Source organism: Pleuronectes platessa, chromosome 22 (genome assembly GCF_947347685.1).
Source record: "Pleuronectes platessa chromosome 22, fPlePla1.1, whole genome shotgun sequence".
NCBI lineage: Eukaryota > Metazoa > Chordata > Actinopteri > Pleuronectiformes > Pleuronectidae > Pleuronectes > Pleuronectes platessa.
The window spans coordinates 8613653-8635474 of record NC_070647.1 but is presented as its reverse complement, the minus strand read 5'-3'; the positions used below and the strand labels follow the sequence as shown (position 1 = coordinate 8635474).

General features: G+C 41.0%; 1 protein-coding gene across 2 annotated transcripts in view; it reads right to left on the bottom strand.

Moving 5' to 3' along the window:
- tbc1d22a (TBC1 domain family, member 22a) overlaps positions 1 to 21822 on the bottom strand; it is a 127178-nt gene that overhangs the window by 95597 nt on the left and 9759 nt on the right. For both annotated transcript variants that reach the window (XM_053414712.1, XM_053414711.1), the window contains exon 7: positions 5309 to 5379. In XM_053414712.1, the coding sequence (XP_053270687.1) occupies positions 5309 to 5379 (71 nt within the window). The remainder of the gene's footprint in view (positions 1 to 5308; positions 5380 to 21822) is intronic.

Here is a 21822-nt window from a genome sequence, read left to right as displayed (position 1 = left end):
AAATGTTCACATTTGTGCCGGCAGGAATCAAGATGATGCACCAACTGGGACGATTTCCATAATCTTGCTGTCTCTCTGCCAAAAAGTCCACACATCATCACATGATGGAACTGCTTCATGTGCAAACACACATGACACATGAACACAAACACAAACACAGCAGGGTCAGCTACAGAGCAGTGGGCACCGGTGGGGGGTACACTCTGCCAAATAGTGTGTGTGTGTGTCTGGAAGGTTAATAGACAGCTTATTGGAGGTCAGTCACACTTCCCTGTCTTTATCATTACTATTAAATGTACAACATGTAACTTCAGTCACTAGAGGTATCTCATTCAAAAATGACAAAAGACATAGTTTGCCGAATAAAATCACACGCCTTAGGTGCAAATCCAGTTCACGTATTAGGTAATGTAGTTAAGTTTTATTCACATTTAGTAACTAATATGAATGGTGGAAGGAAAAACCTGACTGGCCAACTGGCTTGCCGTGTGAATCTACGACATCAAACGTCGAGCGAAGGGACGGGCAAAGTCAAGGGTTAAACAGATAAGATGCAAATAAGGTGGAGATATACGGATGAAGAGAACGATTGCAAGGAGAAGAAGACACAGAAAAAGTCTAATGAGGGGATTTTTCTTTGTTCAACAGATTTCTGACTTTGGAACCTACGAGGAATGGGAAATATTTGAGCAGTAAATTAAATGTCCTGTTACCTTGACTAATGTTGTGGATTTCTCAGAGTTTGAACATGGTTGCATAGTGCAAGAACACAAGTCAACAAAGCATATTATATAGGTCGTGTTGTTTTTATGCATTTTAATGAAGAATTGGCCGAAATAATATATTTATCTACTAATCATATTACTTTGAGAGATGTTCAATTTTTTTAATACCTGTTAGATGTAATTTTTCGCTGGTTTCTCACGCATAAAGTTTTCTAAATCATTTAAATTCTTATACATATATTTTTTACAGTTTTTTAAGTTTCGAGAATAACTGGGTAGAAATAAAAGCATGCAAAAAGCACAAGCAGCTTGCCTGTCTTTTAAAAAGGACAGCATTAAAAATAACCAAGGTCCAAGTGAATTCATCCTGAAAACTGAGTGACTCATTTTTATCTACTTTGTGGTCGACTGGTTAAAAAGGGTGAGTGGAGATTAGAAGAAAATAGATAATGGAAGGCTAAAAGCTTTGAGTTTGTCATTCTCCAGAAAGTTCATCTCCTCATTCTCCCTCACAACATTCTACTGCTCACTCCTCCACATCAGTAAACTTTCTGTGAAAAACAGGGGAAATATGCTCAGGGAATCCATTAGGGGAATTTAAATGAAAACTGCCTTTACAGTCTTAATTGACTTCTGCTTAGCAGGAGCACATCATCCTGGTAGAGCCGACTAAAAACAAACTCTCCTGCTGAAGGCTCAGCGAAAGATGTAGAAACTAAATAATACTTCCTTTTAAAATGTGTCTCTGAGTCTATACATGAACCATTTATACAGAAATCAGGCAGGCTTAGCTTTGGTGTGTTTGGAAACATGCATTGAGAATCAATTTCATATGATAACAATGACACGTATGAAACAAGAATGGCACTTAGTAGAGCACAGACCTCCACCAAGGCCCAACAATACTGAGACAGTAAAAAAGGTCCCCGAATCCACATCGACACAATAAGGATGATGAGAATTTGATTTTAAAGGATGGTCAAATTTTATGGATGTTTTCAAGGTCCCGCAGCTCACAGCGAAAGAGCAAGAGAGACAGAAGGGTGCAGCGAGAAGTTGGTACTTAATTAAGAAAGAAATCATTAATGATAAAATAAGAACTGGCTGCGCAAAATGTGGGTAATTAATCGGAAACACTGTGAAATCTAATGTTAAAGATCATACTTAGTGCTCTACAGATCAAAGCCAACGCATACTTTTCTTGTTAATTGTCCAGTATAACTGAAATGGAACTAAATGTTCCAGCAAGTTGTGAGATGCCTCTAACAGTATGGCGGTTCAGTACAACTTTGCCTCAAATGAATGAAATCACATTGATCTATTCTCTCAGGCGATATAATTATGCGTGCTGTTGTAAGGTAAGAGTTTAACATAATAATCGCTAAATCTGTCTCTGCTGCCGCTGCTTCTTGATGCATCTCATCTAACCCTTTAGCCTTATCAATATTTCCACAGCCAGTTAGTTTTCTCCTCTCCCACTACTTCACATTTAATAGCCACACTCCATTAGCAAATGTACATATTGCCAAAGGCTGACATTCTTTCACAAAGCAGAAAATCCATTTAATTTCCTCCTTTTCTGCTCAAGGCTCGGACACCAAGTGCTCTTTAAACAAATTAAATAAAAAGGTATTATTTCTGAAATAACGTGTGGTTTAACCGGATGTGTTACTGGGGCTGGGGGCGACGTGTGCAGGCTGCTGCTCGAAAACATGGACAGAGGTAGAGGGAGCATTAAAGTCAGGCTAAAAGTTGCTTGCTATTTAATTTTCACTCTGCCTAATGAGAGTGGATACTTTCTGTGATGTGGTGGTAAATGAAGGCCCTTGGGAGAGCGCTGCCGAGTGCTGACCACAGTGGGAAATCTTGATCTCGTCTTTGTCAGGTAAAGGAAAGAAGTGGGGCTCAAGCGTGCCTGCTTGGAAAAAAATCAAATAAGTTGGTGCACACTGGTGAGCAGGAGAAGGGCACAAGGGACGCCACTGGAGTGAAGTTTTATTAGGTGCCTCGGACAAGGTTACAGAATACAGCATGGGCTGTGAGTCTCAATGTGTGTGTACGTGTCCGCAAGAGGGAGAATAGATTTTTTGAGCCTGATCCCCTCCTATCTATTTCTCCACTGGGTCATACCCCACACAGGACAGAAAAGGCAGTCAAGTGTTATGAAACTTCACGAGATATGATAGCTTCTGACACCGTGCCCACTTTTCACTTTAATCTGAACCTTGGATTTAACCCTGAGATAATTCAGACTGCACGAGACACAAGATCTAGAAAGCAATTGAAATACTCATGAGGTGTGAAGATTACTTTATCTGTGGGTCTATGGAGGTTTGCAGTGTCAAAATAACTCCAACATTTTAATCTAAATTCAGTCCTCAATGAAGATGAGTTACAGTCTGCTATATTGCATTGGAAGTTTGGACATAATGCCATTTAATACCTGTTACACAATTTAACATTAGTATAAAAGTCGGATGGATAATGCCCCAATTATTTCAGGATTCCCCAGACATGTTACAATGATTTATCATGACAAATTAAATAATGATGACCTGAATCTGCATAATTGCCACAGAATTGACAGATGGAATAACTAATTAAAAATGATTAATTACTTTACTATGATGCATTTTTTTTTTTTTAAATTGACACTTGCCCTTTGTATGACAATGAGTGCCCACGCTACCGAAGCTGAGCTGATATGAACAATTCAACTATTTATATTTCAACTGAAGGGATTTTCTGACAAGGGTGAATTGAAAACTTTAAGACCTGCATTTACTGTGATAAAACAGTGAATGAGGCTTCAGTGAACCACTCCTAAGCGTTTTAATAGACCAGTAGTGTGTGTCCTATTAATTATCCTGAAATTGGCGGATGACCATATTCTAGTTTGTTTCACAATTAAACAAAATAAATCTGTACACTACTTATAATAACATAATAGATATCTAATTTGGCAATTTGCACTGTTGCTGCATTGTATAGCTGTGTTGAGTACTATTTGCCACATGCAGACTCAGGGCAAGAAGTTGTTACTGTAAATGCAGACAGTCAGACCTCATAGTTTCAGGTGCAACTGTGCGTGTAGCGGCAAGTGGCATACTTCGACAACTACGCCAAGCTTCCTATGCTACACAGGGTGAATATTTTACACGTTAAGACTTCGGGCGAATTATAACTTTGAAGAAACATTTTGGCAAATTAACTTTCTTAGTAAGAGTTCGAAGAGAAGAATGAGCCCACAATTGAATCTTCGAGCCAGAGCCAAGGGGCAATTGGCTTAGTTTAGCATAAAGATGGATATCAAGAGGAGACAGTTAGTCTGGATCTCTCCAAAGTTCCACAAACCTGACCATCAGCACCACTGAAGGTCTAATTGTCCAGTTGGCTTTCCCAAAATGTCAAACTTTTCCCTTGAGGCTAAGATTTGATTAACATTGGAGGAAGAACTTCTGGAGGATATTTCTCTCTTGTCATCATTTTTTTTTAACTTTCTTTTTCTTTACACTACCGACTGTGGTTTTGTTCCTTAATACTTTCGAGATATTTTGTGGTTTTCTTTGCTTCTTTGCTCTCTACACAATCCCTTCCTCCGCAGCCTCCGGTTTAATTTCTCTGCAGGGAAGAAGAGGCGGTCCAGCTGTAATATATACAGGCCATAGGCCATATGTGCATTCTTACCCTAAGGTTCACTGCAGCCTTTTCTTTACATATGTATACAACACAAATAAACATACGTCAATAAAGACGTACACGCCCACACATATATGCAACACATTCTATAGAGGATTTATAGAAAGATGAAACACCCAGTCACGCATATATACACAAATACACACAAACAGTTAAATTACCAAGGTGCCCCTACCCTCCCTTGAACCCGGCTGCCCACACTACTGCCAGTGCTTCATGCAGGCCTATGAGCCTTCGCTTCAGTCAAGCAATAAAAAAAAGCAGCCGTTAATGGTTAAAGCACCCAGTAGGTAACCCTCCCACCACAAGAAGGAAAAAAACACAAACACGCACACACACCTTAATGACATCTTTTCTGCGGCACATTAGCTATTGTGCGGTAATTAATGGAAGAGTCATGGTTCTCAAAAAGCCAGTCTTCTCTCTGCAGACTAGGAGTTGTATACCACAACAATAGCTTAATGAGTAAACACACAGCGCCTCTCATGAATAAATTATTTGTGCCCCGTAATTAATTTTCCCTATTGAAGTTTGGAAAAAAGCAGGACTATAACCAGTCTCCATAAATCATAAAAGGGAGGGGGTACGCCAATACAACATGACAGCAACTTTGCGTGTGGTTGCGTGTGTGTGCGTGTGTGTGGGCCTAAGATCTGCTGTAATGTGTTAATTATTTGTGTGATTTTATCTGTGTGTGCAAGTGTGTGGACTTGATTACACTGTGTCATCCCATGCGGTATGAGGTGGAACCCGTTTTTGTCTCGGAGTGCTTTTGTATCCAAGTGTGTCTACATCTTACAAAGATTAGTGATTGTATCACTGTGTTGGAGCTTGAATGCACAGTGTATATTAACTGTATTTGCATGCGAGTGCGTCAAACTTACCGAGAGGAGCTTCCACGTAATTGGTCGGACCTGTCTTGGGATTCCAGACCAGCTGAGTTTCCGTAGCTCGTCTGTAAGCATAACCAAAATACCAGAGAGTTAATTTTGAGATTCAACAAAGGAATGGATTCCCTCTAGAACATCCTCCATAGCATAAGCCAATATGAGTTTCTGACAGATCTACCCAGATCAACATCTACACTGTTGGCCACTAAGGAAAAAAATATTTCAGTATAAAAGGCTTAAAACATGTCTGAGGTCATTTTGAAAACATGTCTATAAATATTTAATCAACCACAGAGCATCAGTGAAATGTTTCACTTAGTACATATTAAAGCTGTAATGATCACTCAATTAAATGATCAGTCAAACAGAATTTTTATCATAATGTTCAAGTAAAAATTCAAAACATTTACTGGATGTGAAGATTTGCAGATTTTTTGTAAATTATTATGAAAACAATCATTAGTTTGAGACCTAGAACATATTTTCTATATTGAATTATACATTTCAAATTATTCATAACAATTTGAGCGTCTTTAAAAGTTTATGCAATGTGATTATTTTAATACCACATAAGCAGGGTAAAATACTTTTGACAGATCGCTCAAATTACTTAGGAAATTAAGAAATGATAACATTAAAAGGAAAGTGAGAACAGAATAAAAAAAATGATGTTTAAAGTAAAAATATGTTCATCAGCTTTCTGTGTTCGTTCATCATTTGCTGTTTGTATTCATTACGACGGAGTTATTCCAGAATGTGGTGCAAGAGATAAACAATACAATTTTAAGTTTATATTAACATATTCCCACTTTCACAACAGTCACCCATGCTAAACTAAATTCCGATGGCTTTGTAACATATATTTGCTGTATAAAATAATTCTGTTTACATGACACAAAAAAATCCCAATAAAAACAATTTCGAACCCATTATTGGATAAGTGAGCAGCTAAATCAATCAAGTTAAACAACCAGCCGCCTATCCATAACCTCACTATCTAAACTTTCCTTCCTGTCTGTGTGTCTTTCCCTCGACTGAAATTATGTGATGGGATAGAAGTGGATTATTGACTTGGACTCCTCGGGCTGGGTGGGGGGTGGAGCCGATGGGTTGTAACGTAAAATAAATCTGACGGAGAGGAGAGGTGCAAATTGGAGTTTTAAATTGGCAGAGACTCATTCCCTTTGGTCTATGAAGATCCAGAAAATATGGCTTAATGCCTAGATGCTATCCAAACCATACCCATCTCTCTCACTAACACTCACAAAGACGATGGGTGTAAGGATTAACAGTGACATGGGATAGTGCTTTGTCCTGAGGTACTTAGCAAACTGTGTCTTTTGTTTCAAGCTATTTTCAGTGTAGGATAATGTACCTGCACTGGAAAGAGATCATGTTCCTAAATAGAACTTAAGCTATTGTTTGTATCAGTGCCTTCTTTTGGAGTATGATTTAATAGTTAAGTTACTAATACCAAAATGTGGGCAAAAACTGAGAAAAAAGGCAATTGACTCCACTGCCGATCAGCGCCTGAGTTGAGAAGATCCTGTCTCGACTGCAAAATGACCCTGGAGTGAATGCCAATTGTATCCATTCCCATTGCAGACAAAAGCCAGATGATAGTGTTTTTTTTCTGACCAGTGGAAAATGGGCTCAAGTTTACAAAGGAGGCTAGGATATTAAAGATAACTGTGTGTTTTTCAGGAGAAAGGGGTTTCTGGATGGCATTAACTCATCCATTATTCACAGATAGGTCTCCCTCTTCCCGGACCCTGCAAGTCCACAAACCCCATATTAGCATTCAATAAGACGAGTTGTCACTGCCGAACCGAGACAAACATAAAAACACAGTGATTTTCACTTGTAATTGCGCTGCCACTGTTTTTACCTGCATTTCAAGAGTGAAGAGGAGAAGCGTAAATGGATTTATGTGCGAACGAAATGGCATTGTCTTAAAATACGTAGAAAGACGTAGAAAAGAAAGGGGGAAAAAAGAAGCAAATATACCTAATGGATAAGCCAAATTCTTCGACTCTTATTCAAACCACTGGCTGGAAATTGATAAGCCCTTCGCACAGAGTGAATAGTATTGATTAGTGCTGCCAAATTACTCTGCCGTGCCTGTTCTTCAAGGCAAATGCAATGGAGAGTCAGTGACAGATAGCAGAATAGGAAATAGCAATCACCTAAACAGCAATGGGCTAAGTCCATTGGCTAAATTGAGTGAAACGCATTAGAGCTTGTTCAACTGATGGGAGTAGCTATTTATTCCCTATAGTTCCTGTGCATCTTCCACTTAAAAGTTCTCTCTTACCTTGTCCCCCAGTGACTTTAATTATATAGAAATTCAATACGGTGATCTAGTGCACAGCATGGCTCTGTTGGTTTGGAGGCTGACAGAGCCCCAGAGTATAGGAAGGTTTAGATTACCCCAAGGCATAGTGTGCAGGAGTAAGATGCATTTAAAATAAAGATTTTAAAAAACTCTCTCAGACATGACACAGAGCATAAAAGTTGTACAGCGAAAGCGCTGCAGGTTCTCAATGGATAGTCGCTTCATCTAACAAGTGGAGGGCAGTGTATGAAAATCTGTGCATATTATCTAACCGTACAATGTCTATAAGGAAGAACAACATGAAGTGGAGCCAAAGCATCTTGATCGCCACCTGGTGGCTGGCTGCAGTATAGGTCATAAACCTGCATCCTTCATGGTAGCTGTTGGGAAATGGTACACATTTCTCAAACCTGGTTTCTGTCATTTTAGACAATTCTTACCACCTTGACATATGGCAAGTGGGAAACAAAACAATTGACAACAATTGCAATTGGTCAAATGTGTGTATTGGCAGGACCTCAATACCAGTGCTCAAGCCATTGATCGCTACATCAAAGACTACACAACATAGCGACGTTTGTATTCAGTGGGTGAAGTGGGTCGTCCATCTTTCTACACTAATCGATGGTTTCAATATGAAAAAAGTGAGTAATTGAGACCTCTGTTTGAGGAGCCCGTAGGGCCGGGCAATTAACAGAAAATGTAACTAATCCGATATTTATAACCTCAGGGTTTCCCCCAGCACTATCTTGTTAAGGCGGCCGCCTTAACAAGACTAGGGCCCCGCCTTGACTACCAATGTATTGAAAAAAAAAAAAAAAAAAAAAAAAAGTTGAAAAAAAAAAAAAAAAAAATGGCATTGATAATACTCAGGTAATACTGTTTACAACATTAGTCGTGCCAATAAAGTTTTTTGAGTGTAATTGAGACGGCGACATCTGGTGGTTGAATATATTGTTGCATAGTCTATCATAGTCACCTGTCAATCTACCGCCAGTGACGTGCGGTGAGGTCAGTGAGTGGGTAGGCACTGAGTTCTGAAAGCCAGATTTCTCTAAACCTATATATTGTTAAATCAAAAACAATAAACAACAAACAGGCACGCACGGCCGATTTCAAATAAGTTCCTCCCTTTCTTTCTTTCTTTCTCTCTCACTCACTCACTCACTCACACACACAGACGGGACGTATATGAAATGTCACGACGGTGACTTCAGGTTTGCCCGTAGCCTACTGTAGTTTGGTCTAAATGATTAAACATCGCATCCATCGACTTAACGGACCCGTCCCTCACACCGAGGGCAGAATAAACGTAAGGCAACAAGTCAAACCTTCGCCGATTCAAACTACCGGTACTACTTCTATTCAACTTAAAAATAAAAGACAGCATTCATCATTATGTAGGACTACAGCATAACTGATGGCAACTCCACTCCATAAACTTTATCTTAATAGATATAGTACCAGTAGCATATGCCCCATGGACCTGTCCAGCATCAGAATGTAACCATTTATCCACATTGCAGAGCTTAGGTGTGTCCGTCAGTAACAATGAAAACACAACTGCTCAATTGAATATAAAATGCAGAATGGATTGCACTCGGTATCAATTCATCCAACTTTATTATTAAATAAACCCCCAAAAAGTTTCTGACTCACCAATCTGACTCCCTGGCTGTAGAAATAAGCAATACGATAGTAATCCAGTGACAGTCTGACTGACAGCACAGCTAGCTAGCATCCTTTAAAATGTTGTATTTAAAATATTAAATACAACATTGACTTCATTCACTCTATGTGTAGATAAAGACAGACCTGCGAAACAGGCTGCAGGGCAAGAGTCTTACAGCCTGCATGAAGATCAGCATCAATGGCCCACCAGTGTCTAAGTTTAATTTCAGCAGGGCGCTGGAACTGTTCTTTGCACAGCCACGCAGAATAGCATGCACTGATGCCTCTTGTCAGCTGTGCCGCAAATAAGAAGATCCAGAAAGGAACTGTAAATAGTTGAATTTGCCCTTTTATGTGCATACAAAAGTTAAGTGTATTGTCCATTATTTGTATTTAATTTGCACTGTTCTTTAATTTTATTTTGTAGTGTCTGCATGTTTTCCACAACATTTGTACCTACTGTTGTTTATTTATATTGAAATAAACAGTTGTTTATTTCATTCATGCGTACTGGCATCTTTGAGCAAAATACCCCCAAAAATTTTCGCCGCGCCGCTACGCGCCGCGCCAACAGCACCGCTACACACCGCGCCAACAGCACCGCCACCTGCTTACCACCTTGACTGAGACATTTACTGGGGGAAACACTGAACCTCTAACTGACCAGTTGTCGGGTACCCACTACATTCAATGCATCACCCTGCTGCATGTCCTTCCTTCTCACTGTCCCTCTGACCTGCGCTCACATTACACGTTAACAATTAAAACCAACACGAATCAGAAGTTATTAGGACACATAGGCTACAGGACTTGATGCACTTTGTGTATGTTTGATTAACTAATGTGTTTAAACACATTGACAGAAAGTCCAACATTTTGCGCGCATGCGGCTCACACACAACACAAAATCCGTAATATGACATGCATAGCAAGTACATCAGGATTAAAGGGACGGGAATGATACGACATCATCGATTAATAACTAAATACATGTGATCACCAGTTGGTGTTAAAGGTTGTGTGTGGAGGATTTAGGTTAAAAGGATGTATTGGCAGAAATTCAATATAACATAATACAAGTTACATTTTCACGGGTGTTTCACCTAAGTTGTAAGAATTGTGGTTTTCTTTAACCTAGAACGGGCGCTTTATATTTAAATACTTTATATTAATAGTGGGAGCAGGTCCTCTCTTTTTTTTACAGTAGCCCAGACTGGACAAACTAAACATCTTTTTAGTTTTTATGACAACTGAAGGCTACCACAGGTTATCTTTCATGTTAGGAAGGAGAGTGTGAGGTGAGGGCTATTCAGCTGAAACATGCAACTTTACCACTAGATGTCACTAAGTTCGACACACTGAACCTTTAAGCGAGACAGGAACGAGGACACAAGCGCTAGAGTGTGACCCACCATTTATCCATGAACACGTAAATATGAATATTGCATTCTAATCTTGCATGGAGCTATTGGAACGAACACAATTTCCCCCTTGGATCAATAAGGTATTGCTGATTCTGATTCTGAAGGTGAGAGGTGTGCAGGCGACTCAGGAGACCAGTGCTAGGCCAGTTGATTAGCACAGCGGTCACCAGTTATCTAATCACTCCCTCTCTCAAACGCAGCAGCGTAATTGACCTGGAGGGAGACGCCATGGACGTCGAAGGTCACACCAATGCCATACGATATATGATTAAAGAGACTGACCCTATGCGCCACAGAAGCCAAGCAGAGCATCACAACGCTTTATGTTTATCGGAGTGTCTAACAATAAAACGCTCTTGGTTCGTCTGTGGTTTGTGTTGGGTGATCTACCCAACACAAACCTGCTACAATATGGAATAAAGGAGGAAAATATCCCAGGTTCTGTTGCATCTACTTTGATCCTTTCTTAATCTTAACATACTGAGTCTGACAATGTTATGACTTCTACGCTTTGGAGAGATCTCTTAAAGAATTTCACTTGTCCGTTTTATCACAGAAACTTGTTTTCATGCAACACATCAGGTTACTGATGTGGTATAGAACAACACCGATACCACAGAGGACAAAATAGTGTGATCCTGTCCTTGTTGAAATGATGGTCCCAGCGTGGTTCGTTAGGCCACATCCTGTTTTGCAGGCTCAGAAAAGACGGATTCATGAGGTGTGACTATTGATTGCCACAAGTGCACGCCAAAGGACTTGAGTATTCTTTTTTTTCCAACTTTCACAGCTTCCCATTAGAGACTGCTGGATGGATTTTTACATGAATGAACCAGTAGGCCACTCGCAGTGACAACTTCCTTTTACACATAGAGTGGTGCCGCTACAGCTGTTAAACAGATTTCATTTAAGTCTTTAGGGGTGAAATCGTTACCCAACATGCACCTCTACATTCATTACACTCTGAACAGCTAGTCATGGGTGTCTCTCCTCTTGCCTTGCACCCTTTGAACCTTCATTTGCACTGTCAGACAAAGAAATTACTCCATGAATCTTGTGGACTCGGGCTTAATTAAACTATGTTATATTTCCCCCACCTGGCATTAATCTCACCGTTGGGGGTTTGGAGAGGGGGAGTTAGGGGCACCACTTGGTTAATGTTCCCATCCCAATGCTGCAGTGATCTGCAGAAAGCCCCATCCTCTCTGATCAAAGATTTTAACGGGAATGTTTTGGGGAAAATGAACATTTGGTCTCATGCAAGAACAAGTAACATGATGAACTCCATCTGTTACGTGCACAAGGTTAACAAACTATCATGTTTAACACCCCAATAATGCCGTATATGGCTGTGCTTCCTGCTCAATGTCAGAAGCATTCATTCATGAAAAGACATCAATGAGTAAAATGAAGAAATTAAAAAGATCAGAGTTTAAGGTCCAGATTTCAGCGATGTAGAGAGATCTAGACTTTTCAGCAGCTTCAGAAATGGAATAAAAAACGGACTAAAGCAATTCTGCTAATGCGATTCCAGCAATTTTCTCTAAATGCTTGAACAGACACTGCACATCCTACATCCATTTCATACTATACATGTTAAAATATGAAATCATCATCTCTTCACAAGTTCTCCTGAATCGGTCAAAAAAGTACAAATCAGTTTGTATGAATGTATCTTGCATGAGGTCCATTGTAGCGCCTCTGTGTGGGCAGGTACCGATGTGTGGAAAGATCAAGGAGCAAATATGTACTTGGCAATGTAGCCGGCAGAAGTAGTTGTGCCTGTTACACCCATACATCATACACAGCAAACCATAGACAGCTTTTGCTTCTTCTCTGTATTCCTCTCTTTCTGCAAGCCAGACCGTCACAGAATCCAAATCACAGTGACCCCAACGTGAGCCTGGGTGACTTATAGACCCACAGTTGACTGTCAAATAACTGATGCTCTGCACCGGTCAGCACATGAAAGAACAATGGTTAACTCTACGAGGATAAATGTTTCATCATATCCTTCCAGTTTCACACATTTTAATTAGTCCTGGGCAAAAAGGCTGCTTTGAGAAGAGATCTCCAAATGGAAACACATAATCCCTAATCCATCTGTGAAATAGATTCTGTGGTGATGCTTTATTCTAATGCAAATAGCCTCTCATAGGAAATGTGTAAACCCCCCATTTCCTAAATACCCACTACACTATGTAGTAGCCACACTCATGTGAGCTCTAATTCCTGAGAAATCATTTCTGAAGAAGAAATCTCCATTTCCCAGAGAGGGGGCGATGCGAGCACAGTTGACGTGCAGGCTAAATTGCAGATGTCGTTTCATTAGTGTGCGGCTAGCTCATCTCTCAGAAAACATATCTGACTCTCCGGGGCATCTCTTGTGCATTATGAATGAGACAGTCAAGTCCTCGCTCCTCTGGAATAAATTAAAGACATTCTGTGACATTTTGAAAATGAATCAGTTGTTTTTGCTCAGCGGGCACTTGTCACAATGTGGGTTAGAAAAAGTTTCAGCAACTGTCCTGGAGGCGACGTGCTGCTGGCAAAGTTAACGGTGCAACAAGCCAAATTTTGGCTGACAAATTTGTCACCCCACCGTTACATATAGTTTATTCCAGTCTGTGCTGGAATAAACTCTGCAAACAAACAATGCAGCTGTAACTCATTAAAGCAAAAACGATCCATACACTTAATTAACCCCACGGGCAATCCTTTAAAAGTATATACATATAGAAATGCAAGCTGGTACAAGAGCTGGAACATCTTCCCTAATGGGACTAATAAAATATCACATTATTATACATGTGCATTGGAACTAGTGTGATCACATTCATGGATGTTTAATATGCTGGTGGCACACGCCTCAGGGGATTGGTCGGGGAGAAGCAAAAACACCTGTAACATTAGCAATGTGCAACTCAAGGGCAGCGGCCGCTAGTCTTTCCTCTGCATGTCTACTGTATTCCATTATGCATGAACTTACAGGGTTGCACTTTGTCTTGGCTGGAGTAAAGCTGGGGACCACAGGGGGTGATTAGGACACCGTGTACCTTCTGTTGAACACCCACAACAGCTGCTCTGATGTGGGACCCTCGGAGGTAATGAACGCTCGATGACTCTTGAAACATTCAGAGGGCAAAATATAACAAAAATATCATGTTTTTCATTCCATTAAAACGTATTTAATCCAGCCAAGAGAACCAGAAGGATTACACAACGGCAGCCTGAGAAGCGTAGTTTTTAAAAGGAACAAAACATGGAGTTGCCCGTTGCAGGCACTCATGTACTTTAGCCTACAGCAGCTCCACTGAAGCAGATGGGGGATGGATGTCTTGATAAAGGCCACCTCAAGTGTAGTGTACTTGCTGGGGGAGGAGAGGATGTGTCTTATTCACCTTTCTGGCCCAGATTCTCTCAGTCTGCTTGGGGATTTGAAACACTTACATGTGGGTCACAGGACCGGTTCTTTACTATTTGGCTACAGAACACATTTTCAATGGCAAGGGCCTAAAGAGAGTGAAACTAGAATTAAGAGGTTTGGCTCCTCATATAAAAATACCTCCGCCAAGGCCCAACAGTCGACTTATAAAACGACAATTAAATCCACTAGACGCAGATATTTATTTGAATCTGCATCACTCCTAACCAATAACACGCATTAATTAATAATAGTACCCCAAATATCCATGAAGTATTCCCTGGGACATTGGTAGAAATGTTCAAGAAAGTGAAAACAACATTTTTGGGATCTACCCCTATGGATCCATTCCCTTGGCCCATCCTTCCACCAAGTTCTTAATGCGTTGGCAGCGTTGTTAGTGCCCTTGCATGCTGTGCTGGCAAATGTTCATGGAACTATAGTTGTTCGATGACAAATTCATTGTTGGATGCCACTTTGACTGAAAATGTGAAAAGTAAACTCAGGATTTCATTGTGTTTCCAGAAACGACGACGACGAAGGAGATGGGGAGTGGGGTTAAGGATCCTTAAACAATTCAATTTAGATTATAATGTGCATGACACACAAAGGGCAAGAATGAATTCAAGTGCAAGCATTAGAATCATGCATGCAATGATAATTGACTGTTTGCCTCCTGAGTGGACAGGAACAATGGAGCTTGAGGAGCTTTTCTGGCCGAGTGAGGGCACTTACAATGAACAACCATGCAACATGGAAAGAAAATCAATAAAGAGTGTGTGTGTGATTGTAAGTGTAAAAACTGAACCTGCACACACCTTCCATGTCTGCCTGTCTCCCTGCCTGTCACTCAGTCTGCCTACCTGTGTGCATGCTTCTGTATGAAGGCCAGGAAGAAGACCAGAGGACGGCGAGGAGGGAAGAAGTGCTGTCAGTCAGTGCTGGCTGAACAAGGAACTGATGGGAGCAGGAGGGAAGACGGTTGGCGGGCCGGAGCCATGCACTATTCAGGCAGCATTCAGACGGAGCGCGACCACTGGGGCAAAACACCACAAGGTTCACGGCAGCACACACACCTGACAAAACTGGCATTCAGATTCTGCAATGGGGGGGTTGCCTTGGCAAATCAGGGGTCAATGGTGTGTTTTTCACATCCAGAAGGGTCCAAAAGTCTCAATGGGAACTTGGGCTCAGACTTTTGGAGCCTACGGGTCTAAACCATAAGAAACACAACAGTCAGCGGTTGTGTCTATCAGCCTTTAAAAATTTAAACACAGTGGTATGTCCTCACAAATACCTGTCCTGTATAATATTACAACGGTGAAAAAAGTGGATGAATGCCATCCCTTCTCGCACTGGGACAATCGGTGTCAACTGAAACCATTTTGCCAGCGAGGTCAGAAAAACAATACAGTCAGGACGGACACCTTTATCATGCAGTGTATTAAAAAGTTAAGCTCCCCTCCTATAAACCTTGAATACTGTGAGAGTCCTGAACAGTCTAACTCATCTAGAGGACAAAGTGATGGCGCCAGGGAGCAGACGGCTCATAAACTAATGGGACTCTTGTAAAAAGATACTCCCCCCTGGATTATACCTGCTCAGGAGGCCTGATGGATGGCCCAGATGGCTGGGAGAGGACACCGAGCATAAATGAGTGAACAGGTGTGAGGATGGGTGTGTGTGCGCACTATAACAAGGACTTGTATATTGAATTCTCTGGAGCTTGCTTTGCCTTTAACTGATTTAGATGAAACAGGCTCACAAATATCTGACCTAGTGACTATTTTTTTTTTTAACGTGGCGACATTTTATGTTGGAATATGCAGAAATTTAGAATTTTATTATATTCAGATTTTAGTTTGTAGCGATTCTTTTTGGAGGTGCAGTTTTCTACATTTGTCATTAATGTGCTTAACCCAGTGTGGATGACGAGGTTTAACTGGTAGATGTGGAAAAATTATAATTAGTACATTAACCATTTCAGAAATATTTTAAAATCTGATTCCAGCCTTTAAAAGTTTGAATGTTTTGGACCGTCAGTCAAACATAACAAAATGTTTGAAGATATAACCTTTTATTCTATTTGTTGCTTTTTAGTGACTAAAAGATTAATTGAATATCAACATTATCATTTATTAATCAATGATCACTGATTATAATCATGAACTGAGTCTTGAGTTAAAAATTACATAAAAAAATGAATAACTGGTTGGGCCTGTACAATACAGCATTGGCCTTTTTTCATCTTCAAAAATATATCTTGAAGCCTTGAAACTTATTACTTTTGAGTCCTTTTGGTGTGGTCGGCCATGAAATCAAATCTGGACTTTCATTTGAGATATGTGTGTTTGCATGACTTTAACATTGGGTAGGTTGATGGTTTGAGGGAGAGGCAGGGTAAGAAAAAAAAAAACTAACATAGGACAGTATTATGAATCATGTATGAATCTATGATTTAAACAGACTTTATATAATTGATGAAAAACCTCTGGCTAAGTTAAGTTGGTAAATCAGTAAATGTACATAACTGTGGATTTAAACAAAAAATGGGGGAAGTATAAATCTGCAGTTGCTATTTGCTGGCAGAGAGTAGATGTGACCTGTTGAGGCTGAACTAAGTTTATTGAAGCTGCTCGTTGAAAAGAAAAGATTCACATGGAAGCACGACCCGCTGTAACATATGAATAAACTAAGCCATGCAGTCAGGGAGGCTCCTGACACAGGGGACAGCTTCTGGTTTCACCAACCTTATTAAGTCAGGTGTTTTGCCTGGGGACATGCTAGGAGGCAGAACATGCACTGACATTCATGTGCATATATAATATACATACATCCCTGACTGTAAGCATGGTGATTGTGCAAGAAACACACCGTGGAGAACTCTTCATGAAAGCAGAGAAAGTGAAGAGAAGGGAGGGTAAAATGCTGAGATTTTGAGTTTCTGCCTGTATCTACCTTCTAAGAACAGGTCGCATATTATACAGAAAACAACGTACACTGCATTTTCTCGCTTTCCTCATCAAAAGCTTATGATTGAAGTCTCAAATAAAAAGAAACCTTCCACCGAGATTTAACTACCTGGCCAATCTAATGCTGCATCATCTGTTCTTTTACACTTTCCCAGCTACTGACACACACACACTCCCGAAGTTGTCACACACACATGCACAGAGGCATTAGGACTGAGTTAAATTGAATTACATCGCCACTTCCCACTTTGATGGCAGCTATTAACTTGGCAAACAGCGCTGATGGTAAGCCTATCATATGGTGGCTGCTGTGTAACAGGATTGCAGATTGTAGCACTATAGGCAACCCATGGCAGGAGAGTAGCAGGCCTGCTAACAGTTGCTGCAGTGAGGATGAAGCAGCGCTGTGGCGGTGGATGTGTAACAAAGAGCTGCAGCACCCCCAACAGAGAGGAGACACACCGACAGGCACCGAGGCATTGGAAGCAGCAATGAAAGTGTGTCTGCATGTTCTCGTGGGCAGTTATTTAATGTATTTTCTGTGTTCTTATTAGTGGTTGGTAGCTTCTTTATGTTTGCTATGTGTTATTTAGTGTTCATGACCAATAGTTGTTTGTAAATGTATGCTGGAGTTTATGTGTGAAATGGACTCTGCCTCTGATATGACGAATAGAAAAGCAAACAGATAATAGAAAAGAAGTAGAGGAGACAAACAAGTAAAGGTACTGATGAAAAGAGGCAGTAAAAGACGGTAAGAATAAATTGCCAAGAAAGGGAAAGAGAAGGACGGACCATTGCCATAGCAACAGCAGTATTTCTGTGATCCAACTATAACTGCTTGATGTCAGATGCCAGCTCTTGGTCTTAAAATCTATTAAATAAGAAAAAGATATGCAGAAAGTCTGTTAAACCTGGCATCGTGGATTATAACTCATCACAGAACCTTTACAAAATTGAACCCTAACACTGCTTATTCCTGAATTTTGATCAGAGCTGGCAAAAAATAAGTTTTTTTAATAAATTTTTTCAAAAGCAACTGAAGACAAATTTAATCTATAACAAGCTACAGAAAAATATGACAGACTATCTTGTCAGACACGTCATTATGGGCAGGCCCCGGGGGGCCAGGAGGACTGTTCCCACCCAAAAGAAACAGACAGTACTTTTATCTGCAAGCTATAAACTATTCAGTGTTGTTTATTTTTAAAGTGGAAGGGACCGAATGGGAAGGATGGCATATTTGCTCTCTGCAGCGGGCTGCACGTGTGGCTGTTCAACTGATTCATTTCTCCGCACGGAGACTGGGCTGGTGGCCTGGTGTATGCTCACAGAATGATAAAATCAGATAGGTGCAAAAAAAAGTAAACTATTTTAAATAGTATTTAGTATTTTAGATGTTACACATTTTAGTTTCAAATATCGGAGACAGACTTAGCAATACAATATATATTTTGTAGATATGAACAGTGCTTATGGATTGTGCTGGGCTACACAGGAAAATCTAGTGATTGACTAAACATTCAAGTACAAACTTTCCATCTGACAACTAATGTAATGTAAAAAATGTTCCAAGCTGATATGACTCCCTCCTCCTCCTCACCTAGCGTTAGATGGTGTGTTCAGGTTCATGCGAAAGACAGGCTCGCCTCGGGACATCAGCAATAATTAGGTGAGATCAACCCCACATCAATCACTCTCCTCTCGCACACGCACAGGGTCATCAACCTCTACGCGACCTTACATGCTAAACAGACCACAGTCACAACCTGTCACAAGGCTCGACAGAGTGAGAGGGGGAGAGAGAGGGAGGGAGTTAAAGAGACAGAGAGAAACTGACAAGGATGTTAAAGATCTGAATGCAAAGGGGATCGTGGAGGCAAGTTGGACAGGTATTCTGATCAAAAAGACTGAGGAGATGACACTGACAAGTGAGGAGGTGGAGGTGGGAGCGGGTGAGTGAAGGTTCATACTCTTGTCTTATTTCCCCTTCAACTCTACACAGGTTTCATCTGTTGTACAGGCAAAGTTTTTCAAAATCACTTCAGACGCGAGAAGTGCAACTCGAAGCTGCCAGCACCCGTGACAGGACTAACTCGGTTGCTGCGCAGAGTCGAGGCAGCTATAATGCTAAGTTCATCCAGTTCAACAACATCACACAATGCCCGGCACACACAATCAAAAATGGACTGAGTGGAAACCCCAGAGACCTCCAGCCCTGACATGTCGCCACGGTTTGTCCCGAGAAAAACATGGCTGCTGCTGCAATTAATGACACCATTCAACTGAGGGACCGGCCAATGTATCATCCCAGTGCCGCTTCCCCCCCCATTTCCTTTGAGCTCAAGGACAGTCGGTCGAGTTTCTCCTTTACACAAGGGGGCGTCATCCCTGCTGACAGTGTACCGATCTGTGTGGGGAATTTGTATGAGTGTGAATATGTCAAAGGCAGCATGCGGGGGAAAGTGACCTACGCTTTAGCAGGAAGTTTAATCCATCTTGTCGTCGCCCTCTTAACTGGACACTACTACAATCTGCTCATGTGTAGATGTTGAAATATGAACTCGGTATTTTAAACCAACCAAGAAAAACTCTCAAAAAATGACTCATTATCACGAGAATATATTTATATGGTTCAGTTTTGTGCCAGACATGTATACACTAGAGCTACTTTCAGAAATGCATGGAACTCTGCAGGATTAACCACGAGCAAGTGGGTGTGTTGACGACGTTTCTAACACGCAACACACACAAAAATTCCAAGTACAAACATCTCAGCATTTAAAAAAAACTGTGCCACACATATAGAATACACTGAGGAAATAGTACACCCCTGGTGTTAAGAGCTGATGCTGATGATCTCTGCAGCGAAACTAAGAAGTTACCTCTTTTGCCTGCTGCGACATCTCTTACATTAACGCTTCAATTTATGTCTCTTTGTGAGCACGTCCGACAGCTGCGTTGTTCATATGTCAAAGGCAAACTCCACAGAAACTCCAGACCCGAATGTCCATACATTTTTGTCTGAATATGGCTTAGGTATGAATTCTTCCGCATGGTGAATATTTCATTATTTTTCCTTTTGGAGTCTCATCTATATCCCATTCTTTGCTGCTGCAATGACCCAATTTCCCCATGGGGATCATTAAAGTTTCATCTTATCTTATCTTATCTGCCCCTATCCCTCTCCCCTCCGTTATCACCCTCTCATCGCCCCCTCGTCGCCCCCTCCTCCAACAGTCCTTCACTTAATTATGTCCCATGAATGAAGTTCATCTTTCATGCTGCCAGCAGCCGGCAGCATGGCTCACCCGTTCTGGGCTATCCAATCATGGCGCACAGACCAAACTAAATTTAGACAGCCGGCGTGTGATGCCTGGCGGGCCCTAATGGCGGCTGACGTCTCAAGACAATCTGCTGATGTACAGGATACACTCTGGCTCAGACGGCTGCAACCAAAGTTGACTAATGCTGATGACTTGTGAACCAGTTTGTTTCTCTCAAAAAGTTTTCAAGGGGATCGCGAACACAGAGGTGAATTACTGTGCTGACTAAGGCCATTCAAACTTAATGAAATCCTGCATTTACATTTTAGGATCTTGGCCAATGCTAAGAGTAATCTACATGAGGCGAGTAAGGCAGTGGCAAAGTGCTTCGACTGATGCAAACCTGCCCATTTGTTCAAACAGCAAAGCAATCAGCCACCCATGTTGACGGCAGAGGATTTGTGTTTGTAGGTTGCCATCACCAAGATGTTCTAGTGGAGGCAATGATTATATGATCACTAATGATTAAAAGTAGAAACCCCTGATTTTACATACTAATGTCCGTGTACAGGTGTCGTAGAGTATCACTATTACTATGTGGAAAAAAACATTTATAAAGTATGAGGAATTGCATCAAGGGATGTCACTTGCATGAGCACGTTTGGGGACAAGTTTGAAAATTAAACGTGTGAGGTTAGAAAGAGTAGACCTCCGTGACGTGCTCCTCATCTCTGCTTGACATGAACCGCCACTGACATAACCGCCTCCGAATCTGAGAGCAGATTGTCAGCAGTCGAGCTGCTATGCAGGTAATGTAGGCGCCAGGACGTGTGTTTGTGGTTCTACTGATATTTCATAATAACATTTCTTACATAAATCCAGTATCAGCTTGACTATTTTACAATAAAGGCCTTCCCGTGCAGATATTCAGATCTCTGAGGACCACTTATTGTGAAAGAGGATGCCAATGAGTTACTTTGCATCGGCAGCAGCAGTGACACCAAATTCCTTCACTGCAGGAATCTAAAGAGATGAAAACTTGCCTCTAATACTAGCCTGTCTGAAATAAATGCCTGCTAGCCTCTTTAGATGTGGTAAATTAGGCCCACAGCTACCACTTGAGGACGGCGGCTGCGGTGTTTAAGCGGTGTCATTTCTGCAGTGAAATATCTCTGACACAGTCGTTTTCCATTTAGCATATTTAAGGTATTTAGACAGGCACATAACCCATGCTCTTGCTAACTACAGCACTTTCATAATTCTCTCCACTGGTCACACTTCAGGCTACCCTTCGATCAGGCAGACTCAACACACACACACTCAACACACTCAACACACTCAACACACTCAACACACTCAACAGACACACACATACAAGTTCAAGGCATTAAAAAGAACCCAAGGACATCAGATGTACAT